Source organism: Neolamprologus brichardi, chromosome 17 (genome assembly GCF_056152115.1).
Source record: "Neolamprologus brichardi isolate AB-2024 chromosome 17, ASM5615211v1, whole genome shotgun sequence".
Lineage (NCBI taxonomy): Eukaryota > Metazoa > Chordata > Actinopteri > Cichliformes > Cichlidae > Neolamprologus > Neolamprologus brichardi.
Window position 1 is genome coordinate 38,653,274 of NC_142120.1, and position 19,545 is coordinate 38,672,818.

Consider the following 19,545-nt stretch of genomic DNA (forward strand, 5'->3'; position numbering starts at 1 on the left):
CCGAGACCTCAACATTACTGAAACATCTTAACAGAGGATGGAAACAAAGGGAACAAACATCCAAGAAAAGAACTGCTCCTGAATATGTCTGTGAAGGTTCTCAGTCATCCAGGTCATCGTAGTCTAAGGAGCTTGCAAAGAAAAGCGTCTGGACTTCTTTAAGTTGCTTGAAGACGTTTCACCTTCATCCGAGAAGCTTCTTCAGTTCTAAGGTCAAATGGTGGGGAGTCCCAGATATAAACCTAGTGGGAGTTTCCCCCCACAGAGGGACAAAAGGACCCCTGATGATCCTCGAAACTTGCCACGAAGCTCGTCGACCTTGGGCTGGGACCACACCAATCTGCAGATGGATTCTAAACTTCCTCACAAACAGGCCCCAGGTGGTGAGAGTTGGTAAGCACACCTCCTCATCACTCATCTTAAACACAGGTACGCCACAGGGTTGTGTGCTTAGCCCCCTCCTATATTCCCTGTTCACACACGACTGTGTTGCTAAACACGAGTCCAACACCATCATCAAGTTTGCTGATGACACAACCATCATAGGCCTCATCACAGGCAATGATGAGAAGGCCTATAGAGAGGAGGTGATGGCGCTGTACGAGTGGTGCCTGGAAAATAACCTGACTCTCAACATCAGCAAAACTAGAGAGATGATAGTGGACTACCGGAAACGACCAGTCAGAGAACACCAGCCCATCCACATCAACGGTGTCAAGGTCGAAAGGGTCAGCAGCTTCAAGTTCCTTGGAGTCAACATCACTGAGGACTTCTCCTGGACCCTTCACACAGACACTGCTATCAGGAAAGCTCGCCAGCGGCTTTACTTCCTGAGGAGGCTGAGGAAGTTTGGCATGAACGCCAACATCACCTCAAATTTTTACAGGTGTGCGATTGAGAGCTTGCTGACGAGCTGCATCACAGTTTGGTACAAAGCTGCTCTGCCAGCAGCCGTAAATCACTACAGAGGGTGAAGGCAGCAGAGCACATCACTGGCACGAGGCTTCCTGCCATTCAGGACATTTATCTCCAGCGATGCCTCCGTAAAGCACACAGCATCATCAAGGACCACAGCCACCCATCACATCAGCTGTTCTCCTTGTTACCATCTGGCAGACGTTACAGGAGTCTGTCTGCTCGGACTACAAGACTTAAAAACAGTTTTTACCACCAAGCCATACGACACCTCAACCACAACACTTAAACACACACAACACAGCACTCAGAAGCTACCCTGCAGCTTCACAAGTACTCTGTTTAATCTGCACTGGTCACTTCACTTTATTGTCATTGATATTTATATTTAAAAAGTGCAATACTGTAATTTTCTGCTACTCATTCCTGTGCAATGTCCCATCTGCCCTCCCGTCATATTTCTTTTCAAGATTTTCTTATTTAATCACTAGTGTACATATATTTATATTTATAGATACATATATATTTAGTCATCTTTTCTCTTTTACCACGTCTCTCTAATATTTAGCTCCTTACTATTTTTATATTTTTTTTAATATTTTATTTTATTATATTTAATTATATTTTCTGTACTGTATCATGCTGCTGAGTGACTGCTGCTCGTCAAACACATTTCTTTGCAATGTTGACCCTGTGCTAACTTGCATATGACAAATAAAACTGAAAACTAAAACTCTAATCGCCTGAGCCAAGGTGTGGAACTAGGTGTGGGTCACAATCAGCCAGAGTTTCAGGTGAGCTCATTGTGAAACCTGGCCCCACCTTATCATGTGATGTCCTGAGGTCAGATGGCCCAGGATGTGAGTGGGCGTTAAGGCGTCTGGGGAGGGATCTCAAAACTGGATTATAGATGGCAGAGAGTTGGTGTCGTAAACCACCGCCTCTGTTCAAAGATGGTCGCTCACAGTGGACATAGATGCTTCTTTCACTCCTCTTTCAAACCATCTGTCCTCTCTGTCCAAAATGTGAACATTGGCATCCTCGAAGGAGTGACCTTTGACCTTTAGATGCAGATGGACAGCTGAGTCTTGTCCTGTGGAGGTGGCTCTTCTGTGTTGTGCCATGCGCTTGTGAAGTGGCTGTTTGGTCTCTCCAGTGTCTTTCTTATCCTCCCTCGCTGGTGTCTGATAAGAAAGGGAGGATAAGAAGGACAGACGCAACAACATTGTCATCCCGTATGTAGCCGGTGTATCAGAAAAACTCAGGAGAGTTTTCTCCAAGCACGACATCCCGGTGCATTTCAGACCCAGCAACACACTCAGACAGAAACTGGTTCACCCGAAAGACAAAACTCCAAAACACAAACTTAACAATGTGGTGTTTGCCATACAGTGCAGCAAGGAATGCCCAGACCTCTACATCGGAGGTCCAATCTCTCTTCCGGAAGATGATTAAATAAAAATTATAAATATTTTGACTAACTGAGTCGTGTTCTCTCTATTCAGTAAAAGAATGACAAGAACTAGATTTAATAATGTGAAACCAGTTCCACCCACCCAAAACCAGTAACCCTCCGACATAACAGAACCAAAGAGACAAAAACTCATTAAAAAGAAACGACAGCCTCAAATGATAAATATGGAGAACTAGGACACATTACTGTCCAAGTCCAGTGCTTGATGGGTAGATTCATCTTCAGAAGTGTCAAAGCTTTGATACGAACCTGTGGAGCATCAGTCCCTCCAATCCACGTAGTTCCATATTTCTGAGTAGCATGAATCATCTGGTATTCTCTGTGGTCGCATGCAGATGGCAGGTTTGCATTCTGGGACTCACAGTATCTCTGTGGTGGAGACAGACAGCAGAAATCCCAAAAGAAAGAAAAGATTCAGGATGTGACTGAGCCAGACTTCAGAAAGGATCCAACAGAGAAAGAATCAAAGGTCAATCTGAATCTCTGTTCTTACCTGTTCTGTAAAGCACTTTGTCACTATGCTCACAAAGTTCTATACAAAGAAATGACTTTTCATCCTGTCTTGGTAAAAAAAAAAGAAAAAAAAAAGTCTTTTTGTTGCTGATTATCAAAGAAATATCATCTCAATATTAACTTAACATCAATTTAAGATCAACATCGCCATCATGTGGCCAAATGCTTGTACTACCAGTTACCATGCAGTACAGTAATGAAGTATATCCAGGTAAACGTGCTAATCTATATGGTCTTATGTTAAACCATGTAAATGAATAGGGCCTGTGTATGTAGCCATGTAAAATGAGAAGTTCTTGTGACTTAAAGTATTCGACAGTAGAAAGAGAATGAGCTGCTGAGTTAGTTACAAATATACTGTATTATCATTTGATAGAATCAGCTCAAGCTGCTCATGTGCAGAGGATATGAGCAGCTTGAGCTCTGGATAATCAAGAGTTGTTATTCCTGTATGTTTGTGTAATCAAAGGCTGTCATACTGCCTTCATCTGGTTTTTACTGCACTACAAACGTCTTCAATTATGTTTCAAAGAGCTGAAGTGTTTTTTTCCCTCTCAGTATATTTGTGTAAATATCAGTGTGCACAGAAGACCACTAGATGGCAGAAGAGTGTGAGCAGCTCATAGAGCCAAAAGCTCCTCAGCCTCTACAGTCCTGAACTCCTTCAACTTTGTAAGAAAACCTTTTAGCCACATGGATGTAGAGTAATATTGGCCAGTATTACACTTGGATCAATAAAAGCATTATAAATATTTGTGATGATGCCACTGAAGATTTTTTCTCAGGTACTGTCTGTCAGCTAAACTTCAATAATGATGGCAGGAAGGACAAAGAGAAGCCTTCCTCCTCTTCCTCCCTTTGTGTGTTTCTGTGCTACTTTTACTGTGTTGGTCGTGCTCAGTCATCTGTATGAATGCAGTAAAAAGTCTTGTTCTGTACTCTAAGTACGTTAAAGTATAAACAAAGAACAAATACACAGAAACACAACACAAACACAACAACCTCATATATTTGACATATTAGTGAACAAACCCAAACACAGCAAAAAAATCCAGGTTAATTCTACCTGATCCAGCTCTCCAGATTCTTCTTCTCCTGTCTCCTTGTCCATCTCTGGACTCCTCTCCTCTCTATCACATTCTCTCTTTAAAGAAGTGGCTCATTGCCTACAAAATGAATCCCGTCTACTGATTTATATGTCACCACAATAAATGTGATGAAGCCCTGAAAGGACACAGGGCTTCAGTGTTTTGAACCCTCTGACTTTTTGAATTATAGAAGAAATACACACAAGCTCTAGAGCTGGAAACACTTTTACAGAACTGCAACCGACAGATACGTAAGAGTGTCACTTGATGTGTCAGAGCTCCGTCTCCATTTCCAAGGCGCGGGTATAACCTCTAAGAGGAGTTAAGATGTGTTGTCCAAATAGCACTAAGATAAAGATGAATGCATGAAAACAGTACCCCCCCCCCCCCCCCCCCCCCAAAAAAAAAAAACACACACATATTTTTATGCTTAAAGTCACTTTCTTTTGGAAAAACTACTTTTAATGTCTATTTTGCTGTAATATAAGTTTCACCAGCAGAGAGCGCTCGGTGTTTTACTCATCAGTAGCTGACGCCTCACTAGAAGAAGTGTAGTCAGTACAGCCTGTGGGGGATTAGAAATTATTTTACTGCTATTGTTAATAATCATCATCATTACCATTGCATTAATAATACAATCTGCAGTATTGATATTGTATTCAGATGTTTAAACATATTGGTACCCAATTAGCCTTTATTACAGGTGCAGTTATAACCACGTTAAACTGTTGAGTTGAATCTATAATCTTAAATGCTTTTGAATGCTTGTTATAATCTGAAATGTGTACGTGCTGGCCTTCTGTCTGGTGGAAAAGGTTACAAGTTGAAACTGAGTGCAGTTCATGCTGACAAACACACAGTAGACTTTATCTCATTTATAGGTGAGAGGTTAATCCTGTTTGCTTGTAACTCTAAAATTGTCTCTGCAAAAAGAGGAACAGTTTGGTTTTCCAGACGGGAAGTGAAAGTCAGAATGTTGACAGGAAGCATCTGCTGTGGAGACGGAGACAATGTTATTTTTAAACTGTCTTAAGTCATTGTGGTTTTGAAACCTATGTATGAACTGTATCTGAGTGATGTTTAAGGGTGTCAGTAACTTTAAGCCCTGGAAGGTATAAAACACCTGCTTATGCTCTGTAAGTCGGGGATCGGCGCTGTCTGCGTACAGTGGCGGTCTTCCCACGCGTGTCATTAAAATCATCGTTTGACTCCACCCAGCCGGATCAGTGTTGTTATTATGGAAGTTGATTACCTCCTCTACCCCTCCTCAATATTGAACCCAACATTTTGGGAGGCTCGTCCGGTTATTGAGGAGGGAGAGTGAGTTGGAGGTGTAGACAGAGAAATCCGGGGTCCGAGGTGGTCAGACGGGCAGGCACGAATATCAGTGGTCAAAGTGAGTGGGCATAAGCCGGCTTATCCAAAGGTAAGGCACTACCTGTTGAATGATTTCCAAAGCGTGCCAAATTGGACATGGAAGAATTTAAGTCTACTCACTGAAATTACTGGTGAATGTCTGTTTTGATTTTGGTGAAAATCTCATGAGAATTGTGGTTGAAGTAATGATGATGAAGTTTATAAGTAAAAGTACTGGGTTCAAGTCCCAAGGAAAAGGAAAACAGTGAAAGTGAGTTCGAGTCTCACGTAGGATTTAGGGAATTTGGTCATTTTATGGGTTCAAGTCCCAAATTGGTAGCAGGTTGGACCTGGGGCAGTCATACACTTGTTTTGGGTGTGGACTGTTGTTTAAAGTATTATAAATTTTTGAAGGACGGTGGTTTGAGTCCACTAGGAGGCGCAGTGCTCAGAGGTAACGCTTGCCAAGGCCAGGGACGCCTAGGCCTTGTCCTCTTAGAGGGATAGTCAGTTGGTCACTGTGGAGCTTGGGGCACTCCAGAATAACTAGTGGTTGGACCACTTTACCGTTTGGAACGGTATCTGTGCTTTTTTGGCCAGCAGAAGTTGGACTTTGGGCGTGTAACTTTAACTTAAAACTTCAGGGAAGCCTTGGCTGTGAAATGCCAAACATAGAGCTTCAGGCAAAGTTTGGGTTGGTTGACGCTTTTAAATTGAGTTAGGGATGTTAGAGATGAGGCCAGAAACAGTTAGAGTCTGATACTGGTGAATTGATCGCAAAAAACTGATAGAGTTTATCCGCTGGGCGGTTAGGTTAAATTTGCCGAAATTGTGTAGGTGCTAAAAGGCCTAAAAATCTGTGCAGTTGTAATATAAGACGTCTGTGTAATATAGAATAAGAGATCTCTGTGTGAAAGGAGTCTGAGTCAGTGCTGGAGCTATTCTTAGACGGTGTGTGTGTGAATGCAAATGAGGAGCGGTGACGCGCATGGAGATTGTTGCTTTTGGTTTAGAGTGTTATTGAGCTTTATAACTATTGTTTGCAAATATTGCTAAATGCCTGTAACTAAGATGCTGGTTTTGCTCATTACGAGAGTATAAATAGAGTTTGAATGGATTGCTTTATAAATGCACATCTGCAAAGATGAGATGATGGAGCAGGTTTCAGTCGAGGTTCAGTCTGCTGCTGCATCCTGGTCACAACATACGGAGGTGTTATCAGCTCAGTATTGAACAAGAAATATTAATGCTTCAAATTATTTGTCCTAAAGGATGCAAGCTGTACAGAGTACTGCACATGTGACTTTGTGAACATAATTCATTAAATATAATTATTTCAGATTATTATTATTATTATTTCAGTATTTTCAATATTTCAGTTACAATATTTTTTTCGGTTTCATTTCAAGGTGGCATCGTTCTGATCCCATACACACACAAATCTTTTTTACGCACACACAAATCCTGATTTACAAGTACAAAATATTTATGACCACAATTTGAGCCCATATACTGTCTCTACCACAGCTGCCTTTGAACTTGCCTGGGCCAGGTCTGAGTCCAGCTTTGCAACTCCAGCCAGGTCACATGACACAGGGGTGTGGTCTGATGTCAGCAGGCAGGTCAGTGGAGCCCTCTGGTGATGGATTTATGCCAGTGAAGCAGGAGGAGGCCTGAGAACAGACAGCAGGCTTAACTAGCAGGACAAAGTAGCATGTAGTACTTGAAGGAGTCATCACAGCCAATCAGCTCTCAGGAAAATGGAACATCACATACATTTTCTCTTCTTTGATTTTCATCAATGTATTTCCTTTGATAGATTTTCTGTCAATATTTCTGCCTCATTTAAAAGATCATAGGCACTTCCTGTCACTCTACAATAAAACAATGTAAAGGCTGCCCTCTCTGCTCTCCCTCTAACTGACACAAGTAAACTGTGCTACGATGCCCTACATGGACTGAGGTTCTTGGCCACATACATATAGATTTGCGTGGCTGTAGAAATCATGCCATGAAGCTCCCAGTGCACATTTTTGATGCTTCTGTCTGTGGCAGAGGAGGTTTGGAGCTCTGCAGAGCCTTGGTGACTTTTACTGACTATACACCCCTACCCATTTATTATGAACTAACAGCACAACTGTTTGTGCTTTTTTCTATAATACACATGTGTGATTTAGATTTGTACTTATGTGGCAGCTATTCACTGACCTGACAAAGTTATTTTAAATGAAAACTAAAAGTGGTGAAATTCTTAAAAAATGAATGAGACGTGCATGTGACATATTTTGTTGTTTTGTGTGTTTGTCTGTGTGAAGTTTTGACGTATCTGAAAAACACAATTTTGAAAACACTGGAAAGACCTCGAGACATGTTTTCCTTTAGTTTCTATGCAAACAAAAATTCCCACCGAGGCTTTTCAGTGTAATATTTAGTGTATAGAAAACACCTGTGCCAGGTTGTCTCCATCTAGTGGTGACCATGGCCTCACCACTACATCAGGTGAGCTTTTCACTGTGCACAGTGACTCAAAAGTCATTTAACAATTTAAAAAAAATGCATTTTCAAAGCAATGTTACAGATTCAGTAAGAACTGAAGTTTATCATAATCCTTCAAGTTTCACTCAGTAACAGCAGCTTTTATTGACTATATTTTAGAGTCACATTTACATGAAATGTCAAACAATCACAGAGTGACACTGAACTAAACAATCAATGCCATGTGAGTTGTTCTTGTTTGTTCTTTATATTGGATTTATTGTAAGCGGCGGGAGTAAAAGCTAAAGAAAAAATAGTAACGATATGAAGCAATCTCTGCTCTTACAGCTTTTATTGTGCTGTGATGTCTGCTTTGAAACTGTCCTCTTGCTCGTCTTTTGGATGCTCACCTCTTCTTCACCTTTCCTGTTCCTTTCACCAAACTGCTGCACTCTCGTTCTCTGCTCTCGCCTCCTCTTCTGATTATAATTAGAATGCATGTGCCAAACAAACTCCCTCCAAATCTATCATGTTTGATATGATGATGACGTTTTTAACATCTTATTTATGCACTTGTTGGGTGGGAAAGAGTAGTGATGTGCGATACCACTGATTTCCTTTCCGATCTGATACCAAGTAATATTCAGGGTGGTATCGACGATACTGATCTGATACCGATACTTTGTACAAAAACTTATTTTATTTATTGTATCTCAAATTATAGCATCATAATGATTACAGGACATCAGATTACTTGTTCTTATCACTTAATAATGCAGAGTTCATCACACAGAAATAAAAAAACTGAAGTTGTGCTATTTGAACGCGTTGCCTGCCTGCAGCACTAAAGGACTCCGTGAGAGACGTCTGACTCGCCCTAGCAGCACCTGTCCCTCTCCTCCTCTTCAGTCTCAACATAAGCTCCTCATATTCTGTGATATGATTTACTCTGAGTTGTTTGACAAGGTTAGTGATGTTGCCACAACCATACATGCCAACCCTCCCGATTTTTCCGTGAGAATCCCAAATTTCAGTGCCCCTCCTGAAAATCTCCCGGAGCCACCATTGTCCCGAATTTCTCCCGAATTTCTCCCGATTTTCCACCCGGACAACAAAATTGAAAAACCATATTGCAGAATTCATAGCGCGGCCAAGTCCAGTTTCCAACAATGGCAGCAGCGACTTAGTTTTAATATTACTCTTATTTCTCTTCCTGGGTCGCAAAAAAACTTTTAACATATTTTCAGGTGAGAATGTAGCTGTGTAAACTTCAAATATCTGAGCCGACACATCGTCTTCAAACCCCCGCGGTCTTTCACTACTCGGGTTAAACATGATATATAAGTCACTTTGATAACTTAAAAATGTTATTGTTGTTTTCAGTGTTTTATTTGTAAATCAGTTTGGCTGAGATTAAAGTTATTAGATTAGATCAAATTAAATTTAACTTTATTAATCCCTCGGGAGGGTTCTTCCGGGGTTTTCACACAGCTGAATAAACGTTAAACAGAAAATGATTAAACAAAGTGTGAGACGGTCGAGAGTTTACGTCAGTGCCCGGTTATATTTTAGATAGCAAGGAGCAGACGGCAGTTTCACTCCACCGAGGGAGCTCGTGACGTTCTACCCGGCTTTCTTTACACCGCGAAGGCCGGGTCCTCAGGTGGAAGCAGCCTCTGAATTTGGACACCCCCGCTGTTTCTGGACATTTAACGTATTTTATCCGATAAATAAACACTGTAAAATGTATTTATCCCCCCAGCAGCCCTTTTGAATGTCTCCCTAGTGTGGCCACAACACCTCACGTTTTTGCCACATGTATCGCAAACCACGTTTCAGCTTTTGTGGAGGTAAAATACGTCCGCACATGACTCCAATTACGCTCAGCCATTGTTGTGAGTGCGCACGCCAAGGGGCTGCGAGATAGACAGCCGTATTTCGCACATGACTATGAAAGGCGGAAGAGGAAGTAGTTCCTTTGAATGTAGACAATCCGAATGTTATAGTTTCTTTCCACTGTGTTCCTGTTAATGATAAACTACAAATTTACTCTAAATTACTAAAATATCGATATTTTAATGTGAGAATCAATTCTAGAACATAAATGATTGGTATCGGAGGAATCGATATTTCAGGATCGATCCGCACATCACTAGGAAAGAGTAAACAAAGATGGGGCATAGAAGCAGAACTGATACGTGTGGAGGGACAGTAACTGTGTGTGTATATGTAAGCATTTAAACACTGCAGAGAGTCAAATTAACAGTAACACTATTTTGTCTAAGTCCGCCATTGTAGAAATTCATTTCACCGAAACAATAACACGGCGCACAATGTGACAATAAACGTATAAAACACAAATTCTTACCTAGCAGGAGAATAAATAATGAGTATTTTAAGGCTACTGCATGTACAGATGTCACTGCTGGCTAGGGTTGCCAACTCCCTGAGAAATAAATAAGGGACACCTCGTGGCCAGGGCCGGGCGACCCGGTTGTCTTCACCCTTCCCAGTGTGGTGAAATTTTTAGCTCTTTTTTTGTGTGTGAAATTTTTTTTTTAACCATTTGACTTGAATTTGATTTAAGTAGATGCGTATTCTTTGTGATATCAACACATGGGAAACAAAAATCATTTAGGCATTTATTTTTAGCTCAAAGTGACAACATTAACACAATAAAACAGGTCTCTTTCTTAAACAGAAGCCTGTCATGCTTAACTTTTGAGAATAAAAGTAAATCTTTCTTTAAAAGAACTCTGTCCTGCTTAACTTAAAATTATATAAATTCATAGAAAACAATAGAAAGAAAAATATTCTTGTAACAGTGCACATTTAGTGCATTTAGTGCAATTGGCTTCAGTAGAGGCATTATTTCAGCTTTTGCTCCCGTTTGTAAGCCCACTTGTTCCCATGATTACGCATCATAATCATCATTATTCATCTATGTATTACTTTTATGTATTACTCATCTATTTGTTGTAATCATCTATCCTTGCAGTTGTTTATTACACAAAATAAATTATATTATCACACTTCTGGCCACATAGCGCTGATATTCACTGCACATACCCATTTTAACCTTAACCAGAGGATTTAAAAACAAACAAACCAGTGTTTACCATATCTGCTTCTGCCGTGGCCTGGTGGACAAAAATTGGTTAAGGGTTCCCCAAGCTTTCACGCCCCTCATGTTCTTCATGTGCCCACCATTAGAAGCACGCCTATGGAAAAAGTGCGCCGGTGTCGTGCCAAACTAGGTATCCCCGACAGAATTTGTTTCCCCTGCGTCGGGAGCACACGCTGGACTGTCCAAATCACGGACAAATAGTATCCCACATTGTTGATTGTTAGTTTACAAACACTTCTTATAATGACTAACTACTCCTGACATTTTTGAGATGTTAGCTCTTTATACAACGAAGTTATAGTGGGATACAAATAATATCAGGCTGATCCTGCCACAATTTGTTCTCCCTGTGTAAATCACGGACAAACAGTATCCCACATTGCTGATTTTTCGTTCACAAACACTTCTTATTATGACGCATTACTCCTGAAACTTTGGAGGATTTAGCTCTTTATATAGTAAAGTTACAGGAGAATAAGAATAGTTATCAGCCAAAATGTTAATGGTTTATTAAAATAATCCCATCTGATACCCCATGAGCAATAAATATATAATTTTCTGTTGTAACCCTCAAACTGAATGGTAATGTAACGATACTAATTTTTCACTTTTTCACAAAATGAAAACATCAGTACTTCCTGTGTGCTCCCAGCACAGGGGAAACAAATTCTGTCGGGGATACCTACTTTGGCACGACACCGGCACACAGTGCAGTGCGCTTTATAAGTGTTATCGTGCACTTTTCCAGCCAGGTGTTTTCCTTTTCCCATTCTTCCCTGTGCTTTTGCAGCCTTTTTTTTCTTTCTCTGAGAGGAACAAACATTGCTGGTCTAATGCTGGGCTCACACTGTGCGATTTTTGGCCCATTTTGAGCCGATTTTTGAGTCGTGCAACTGTTTTGGCGATCGGCCCGATTTTGGCCTTCATCATGCATCGTGTAGTATACGTGGGGTAACGAGAAGCGATTAACACCTCACGACCAGCTCCCGATCATCAATCGCTCGTGAGGGTGTCACCGCAGCCGCTCACACTGCTCACGCGCAAACACGTAAACGTCGGTGAAAAAGATGGAGCAGCAGTGCAGCGTGTGATCTGGACACAAGCGATGGAGGCACAACTTGTAGAACTTTGGAAAGCTCATCCGAGCCTTTTCGATGTGGCATCACCAAATTATCACGACCACAACAACCGTGAAAATAGTTGGATTTACATTGCGGCTCAATCACAGCTGCCTGATCATGTTTTTCATTAGCAATTTAGCAAAGTTGATGGTGGCGTGTGTCTGTGTGAGTGAAAGACAGAGAGGGAGAGCGAGCGACAGATTTTCTGTTATAACCTTCATTTTATGGAGGCACAGTGTGACTCAGGTCGCATCAGAGCATTGGGCAGTATAGTGTGAGACCTGCATCGTGACCTACGAACTTATAACCCATGTGAGCCAATCGTGCAGTTTGAAAATCGCACAGTGTTTGCCCAGCTTCAGGTGTACTGTCGTCTGAGACTTGCACCGCAGTGTCGGCGTTTGTTTCCCTGTTGGCCATGCTTTTTGTTGTGGTCATCTGTTGTCTTCCGGTATTTTCTCCGCAAGCGACCTTTCCTCAACCAATGAGATGAGCGGTAATCTGAATTGTCATACTCGAATTGTCATAAGTGTGCTGTCAGCTCATTGGTCACAAAGCAGGAGCGGGGCTGGGAATTATGTTTTCAAACAAAGCGTTAATTACATTAAAACTTATAGACTACGTTTGATTCTCACTGTATTACGGGACAAAGTGTGTCCCTTTTCAGCTCAATACGGGACGTGTACTTTTGTTTCTAAATACGGGACGATTCCGTTTTTTAAGGGACGGTTGGCAACCCTATTTACATTCCTGTTACTTAAACTCATCTACCTTCGCTATCTCTACTCCTCGAAATTTCACTTCTCCAACTGTGTCCTTCTCATTCACACACATGCTTCCACTGAATTTTTTTCCCTTTCCCCTCTTCTCTCCGGAGCATAGCTCTTCATGTGCATAGCTACATCATGAGCATAGCTACTTCATGAGCATAGCTACTTCATGTGCATAGCTACTTCATGTGCATAGCTACATCATGAGCATAGCTACTTCATGAGCATAGCTACTTCATGTGCATAGCTACTTCATGAGCATAGCTACTTCATGTGCATAGCTACTTCATGAGCATAGCTACTTCATGTGCATAGCTACATCATGAGCATAGCTACTTCATGTGCATAGCTACTTCATGAGCATAGCTACTTCATGTGCATAGCTACATCATGTGCATAGCTCTTCATGTGCATAGCTACTTCATGTGCATAGCTACTTCATGAGCATAGCTCTTCATGTGCATAGCTACTTCATGTGCATAGCTCTTCATGTGCATAGCTCTTCATGTGCATAGCTACTTCATGTGCATAGCTCTTCATGTGCATAGCTCTTCATGTGCATAGCTCTTCATGTGCATAGCTCTTCATGTGCATAGCTACTTCATGTGCATAGCTCTTCATGAGCATAGCTACTTCATGAGCATAGCTACTTCATGTGCATAGCTCTTCATGTGCATAGCTCTTCATGTGCATAGCTACTTCATGAGCATAGCTCTTCATGTGCATAGCTCTTCATGAGCATAGCTACTTCATGAGCATAGCTACTTCATGTGCATAGCTCTTCATGTGCATAGCTCTTCATGTGCATAGCTCTTCATGTGCATAGCTACTTCATGTGCATAGCTCTTCATGTGCATAGCTCTTCATGTGCATAGCTCTTCATGTGCATAGCTACTTCATGTGCATAGCTACTTCATGAGCATAGCTACTTCATGTGCATAGCTCTTCATGAGCATAGCTCTTCATGTGCATAGCTCTTCATGAGCATAGCTCTTCATGTGCATAGCTACTTCATGAGCATAGCTACTTCATGAGCATAGCTACTTCGTGAGCATAGCTACTTCGTGAGCATAGCTCTTCGTGAGCATAGCTACTTCATGAGCATAGCTACTTCATGAGCATAGCTACTTCATGACCATAGCTACTTCATGTGCATAGCTACTTCATGAGCATAGCTCTTCGTGAGCATAGCTACTTCATGAGCATAGCTACTTCATGAGCATAGCTACTTCATGAGCATAGCTACTTCATGAGCATAGCTCTTCATGTGCATAGCTCTTCATGTGCATAGCTCTTCATGAGCATAGCTCTTCATGTGCATAGCTACTTCATGTGCATAGCTCTTCATGTGCATAGCTCTTCATGTGCATAGCTCTTCATGTGCATAGCTCTTCATGTGCATAGCTACTTCATGTGCATAGCTCTTCATGTGCATAGCTCTTCATGTGCATAGCTCTTCATGTGCATAGCTACTTCATGAGTATAGCTACTTCATGTGCATAGCTCTTCATGTGCATAGCTACTTCATGAGCATAGCTCTTCATGTGCATAGCTCTTCATGTGCATAGCTCTTCATGAGCATAGCTCTTCATGTGCATAGCTCTTCATGTGCATAGCTCTTCATGTGCATAGCTCTTCATGAGCATAGCTCTTCATGAGCATAGCTCTTCATGTGCTCCATGAAATAGCCAGCGAGGTTCAGAATCATTTTCAAGGTCCTCGTGTTTCTCTACAAAGTCCTTCATGGTTTGGCTCATTCCTACATTTCCAACTTCAGCTTCCAGGTCCCTCCAGTCAGCTGATCATATGCTTCTAACTGCCATGTGCTCCAGATTTAATCTCAGAGGAGACTTCTCTGTGATTTCAATCAGTCAAATCTGCTCCCTCCATCCAGTCTTTAAAAACTTAAAACTTATTTTTAAACACTGGCATTTGCGTCTGATTGCTCATTGTGTTTCCTGTGCCTTTTTCTCTCATGGTTAGATCTATTTACTTATTTCCCTATTCCCTCCTTTTTTATTTCCTGACTACATTTCCTGACTTTTATTAGATTTGATCAATCTGAGTTTTCTAAATGTTTTTTTTTTAAATGTGCTTTGTAAATACATTTGAGCTTTAGTTTACTCAATTAAACAGCTATTTTCAATTAATAATAGTACTTACAATTACATTATGTGTCATGATCACGAGAGAAAGAGTTGGGAGAGCTACTCTATATTTAAATCAGTTTTGTTTATATCCCTTTGCTCTGTTTGCAGAGTATCAATGAGCCCACAGCTACAGTTAGTAAAGTCAGAGACTTCATCAGTATGATAACTCTGTCAGCACTTATCAAATCACATCAATCATATTTTCACTCTCTTTCCTTCATCAGGTTCTCTTGGTACTCCCTCCATTACAGTCAGATCGTCTTTCATTAACAAAAGCTGTTCCGCAGTCACAGTGGAGTGCTCAGTGCACAACAGCCAAGACCTGGTCCTGTCCTGGTACAGACAGGAGGGAAGATTGACAAATGTTAGCAGTCCTGATCTGTCCTCCAATCTGTATCTCACTCTGGAAATAGAATCCCATGACAGAGGCAGTTACAGCTGTGTAGCTGAAAACCCTGTTGAAAAAAAGGTGACCAAACTATCAGGAGAAGACACAACTATTAAGATGGGGTCTGGAGGTAAGATGGTGATAAAGCATTTTCACCTTTATTAAACTAAAACTATTATTTTTTTGTTTATCACAGTCTTATGATTAAAGAATATCTAAGCCCCAAGCTCTTCTCTCCCCCCCCCAAGAGTCCAGGAGCTGGTGTCAGACTGAATCTACAGTAAGACTGGTTATCTCTACTGTCTTTGGCATGACCTTGATTATTCTTGTTGTGGACCACATCAGACTCCAAAGATGAACCACATGTGCACCAAAGTTTTTCTCAAGCTTCACAAAATGCAGTGTGTCAACACATCTGCTTTAGAGCTACACAGGACATGGGACATAATTCTTTTCAAAAGTCCTTCAAAATTTGATTTTGGATCTCAACCAGAAATATCATAAAGTAAGGTGAATAATACACAGAAACCCCAATAATCAAATGGCCCCCTGTGAGCAATCACTTTGGAACACTGGGATGGAAAATCTCCCTTTTAACATTCTGCTGCAAACACCTTAAAAGAAACCCAAGGATGCTTTACAAAAGAACATTAAGAGTAGTTCATTCTTATTTTTTCTCAAAGTGCATATAATACAAATGTCATGGTCCCGGTGTTTTGTTTTTATTAATAGTCTTTGATTGCATTGTTAGTTTCTAGTCTCTGGATGTTGATGATGCTTCCTCCGTGTTCTTTGTTTCATGTCTGAGCTACTCATGTTTCATATCTATGCTTCTCCTGGTTTTAGTGTCAAGTCCGTGTCTCTGTGCCAGTCTCGTGCTGTGTGCTCAGTGTTTTCAGTTTTGCTTGAAAGTTTGTCAATTCAATTCAATTCAATTCAATTCAATTCAATTTTATTTATATAGCGCCAAATCACAACAAAAGTCGCCTCAAGGCGCTTCATAGATACAGAGAAAAACCCAACAATCATATGACCCCCTATGAGCAGCACTTTGGCGACAGTGGGAAGGAAAAACTCCCTTTTAACAGGAAGAAACCTCCAGCAGAACCAGGCTCAGGGAGGGGCGGGGCCATCTGCTGTGATTGGTTGGGGTGAGAGAAGGAAGACAGGATAAAGACATGCTGTGGAAGAGAGACATTCTACTTTTAAATACTCTAGGAACAACAAGTAGGCCTGCAGAGCGAGAGCGAAGTGCTCTAATAGGGTGATATGGTACTACAAGGTCATTAAGATAAGATGGGGCCTGATTATTTAAAACCTTGTATGTGAGGAGCAGGATTTTGAATTCAATTCTGGATTTAACAGGAAGCCAATGAAGGGAAGCCAAAACAGGAGAAATCTGCTCTCTCTTTCTAGTCCCTGTCAGGACTCTTGCTGCAGCATTTTGGATTAGCTGAAGGCTTTTCAGTGAGTTTTTAGGACATCCTGATAATAATGAATTACAGTTGTCCAGCCTGGAAGTAATAAATGCATGAACTAGTTTTTCAGCGTCACTCTGAGACAGGATATTTCTAACTTTAGAGATGTTGCGCAGATGGAAGAACGCAGTCTTACATATTTGTTTAATATGTGCGTTGAAGGACATATCCTGGTCAAAAATGACTCCAAGGTTCCTCACAGTGTTACTGGAGGCCAAGGTAATGCCATCCAGAGTAAGAATCTGGTTAGATACCATATTTCTAAGCTTTTCAGCGCCGAGTACAATGACCTCAGTTTGATCTGAATTAAGAAGCAGAAAGTTAGCGGCCATCTAGGTCTTTATGTCTTTAAGACATAGGTGTCAAACTCTGGCCCGCGCCAGAGTTTGACACCTATGCTCTAATAGGATATTATGGTCGACAGTATCGAATGCTGCACTGAGGTCTAGCAGGACAAGCACAGAGATGAGTCCACTGTCAGAGGCCATAAGAAGATCATTTGTAACCTTCACTAAAGCTGTTTCTGTGCTGTGATGAACTCTGAAACCTGACTGAAACTCTTCAAATAAACCATTCCTCTGCAGATGATCTGTTAGCTGTTTGACAACTAGTCTTTCAAGGATTTTTGATATGAAAGGAAGGTTGGAGATTGGCCTATAATTAGCTAAGACTGCTGGGTCTAGAGATGGCTTTTTGAGTAAAGGTTTAACTGCAGCCAGCTTGAAGGCCTGTGGTACATAGCCGATTATTAGAGATAGGTTGATCATATTTAAGATCGAAGAATTAATTAATGGCAGGACCAAGTTGCTCTCAGCGTCTAAAACTCCAACCTAAAGAAACATCTGGAAGTAATTTCTTTATTAAAAGCTAATGTTAGTCTACTGCAGCTAGCCCGTTTTAGTTGGGTCATGTGCCAGTTAAGTATCTTCGATGTATTATTGCTGTGTGATTTATTACTATTACCGAAGGCGGCATTACAACCTGCTAGCTGTAAATAATCATGTGCAGTTCTGAAAGCAGACAGAAAGAAAACATATGACTGATACAGAAATAGTTTTCTATACAAGATCACTGCAAAAAGTGCTGCCTTACCTAATGTCCACCATTACTCATTTTATATTAAGATTTAAAAATCTAGTTGGTATTGGTATGGCGGGTAACCTTCAGTACCAGTGATTTATCAGTAGTAATAAGTCACACAGCAATAGTACATTCATGTAGGTGTAAAAAACATGACAATGTAATAAGTAATTCAAAGTATTCAGAATCACACTGAGTAACTTAACAGAATACGTTACAAACAACATTTTAGGGCGTGTATTCTGTAATCTGTATTTTAAAAGTAACCTTCCCAACACTGCTTACAGTATAAAGCACCTTCAGTTGACTGTTGTTGTGATTTGGGGTTGTATAAATAAAACTGAATTGAATTAGATGCCATTGGTATCAAAGGTTTTATCTTTGTGACAAACTCAACCTTGAGTACTACCTTTCGTGAAAACATTACTAAACCGCGATTTTGTTTGTGAGAGTGTCTCACGACAATAACGTACGAGCGTGTGATGCCCGTGGCAGCAACAGACGTGTGCACATCAACAATGGATAACATGGAGTGCAGGAGGGAGTACGACCATGTAGTGTTTAAACTTTGGAAGTACTCACATTATTTTGAGTTTGATTCATTAAAAAGTGACAAAAATATTAGCGTCTGCTGTTCACTTTGTGTGAAGAAAACTTCTTTCTACAGTGAACAAAACCCTTAAACACAAGAGTGTAAACACAAGAACATTGTTTTATTTTATATGCTGGAATATGCAGAACATTGGTTTAAATGTTAAACACATTTCTTCTTGCATATAATAATTTTTTTCTTGATGCAATGTGCATAAAGTTAAATGATTAAAATTAATAAAACAAGTTTTAAAAAGAGACTTTTTGATTTGATTATATCTGATATGATGGATTTGGCAGAAAAGTAGAATTGGGCTGAAAGATCTATTGCTTTATTACGTATTCAGGTTATGTTTCATGCTTTTAAAAAGTAAATAGGTAACTAATTACTTTCGAAAAACTAATCAGTAAAGTAACGCAATTACTTTTTACAATTGGTGAGGAGATATCTATTTACATTAGCCGGTAATCATATGTAGGTGTTAACTTACAGCTTCTTTGTTTTCAGTCTGGTGGTAAGGAACTAAAACACCTGCCAGGGGGTGACGTTATATAGACTCCGCCCCTTACACACACACACACACACACACACACACACACACACACACACACACACACACACACACACACTCCTAAATGGATGGCCAGTTTGAGCAAAACTTTGCATGAGCATCTTCACACATGTTCACGCAGTTATTAACATCTATATGTTTTTTAAGAGATCCATAGTACATCCCAGTTCTTTTGCTTTTTGTGTTCATTATTCTCCTGTGAATGCAATGTTAAATTGTCTTTGCATTTGTTTCACATGTCATGTTTAACATACATCATCCATATATCTCATATGTGTCTAACAGCCACATTGTTTTCAGTCATAAAATCTGTAGACTTCCTGATGCAGATTAAACATGATTTAGAAAGTTCTTGAATATTTATTCCAGTGTCAACAAACATATGTTGAAACATCCATGATTCCCTGGAAAGTATGTGGCCATTTTTACTGTTGTTTGTTCAAAGTA

General features: G+C 40.5%; 1 protein-coding gene and 1 long non-coding RNA gene across 18 annotated transcripts in view; both read right to left on the bottom strand.

The window, feature by feature from the left end:
- Window positions 1-1,107: 1,107 nt before the first annotated feature.
- Window positions 1,108-4,110, bottom strand: LOC118455823 (uncharacterized). 2 transcript variants are annotated; one of them, XR_004844263.2, is made up of 3 exons: window positions 2,883-3,436; window positions 2,639-2,758; window positions 1,108-2,099 (listed from the first exon to the last, which is right to left on the bottom strand). XR_004844263.2 is itself a non-coding variant. In XM_087830729.1 (3 exons), the coding sequence occupies exons 1-3, from the start codon at window positions 4,011-4,013 to the stop codon at window positions 1,863-1,865; spliced, it is 402 nt and encodes a 133-aa protein (XP_087686855.1). In that variant the 5' UTR covers window positions 4,014-4,110; the 3' UTR covers window positions 1,108-1,862. The 2 variants fall into 2 exon arrangements, 1 of the variants encoding a protein (XP_087686855.1); XM_087830729.1 differs by lacking the exon at window positions 2,883-3,436 and adding an exon at window positions 3,969-4,110.
- Window positions 4,111-4,504: 394 nt separating this feature from the next.
- Window positions 4,505-19,545, bottom strand: part of LOC148098051 (uncharacterized) — a 41,934-nt gene continuing 26,893 nt past the window's right edge. For 9 of the 16 annotated variants that reach the window (XR_015716671.1, XR_015716666.1, XR_015716670.1 and 6 more), the window contains one exon: window positions 4,505-6,982. This is a non-coding gene — a long non-coding RNA (uncharacterized LOC148098051). Of the gene's footprint in view, window positions 7,020-19,545 lie in introns of all 16 variants that reach the window. The other 7 variants (XR_015716664.1, XR_015716663.1, XR_015716661.1 and 4 more) reach the window with 2 other exon arrangements.

What these genes read in the sequence shown, in the direction of transcription:
- LOC118455823 (XM_087830729.1), bottom strand. Translation starts at nt 4,013, where the DNA reads ATGGACAAGGAGACAGGAGAAGAAGAATCTGGAGAGCTGGATCAG. An exon ending in AATCTGGAGAGCTGGATCAG is followed by an intron (nt 2,759 to 3,968) that starts GTAGAATTAACC and finishes TCTCCACCACAG; the next exon opens with AGATACTGTGAGTCCCAGAA. An exon ending in GAGGGACTGATGCTCCACAG is followed by an intron (nt 2,100 to 2,638) that starts GTTCGTATCAAA and finishes CTTTCTTATCAG; the next exon opens with ACACCAGCGAGGGAGGATAA.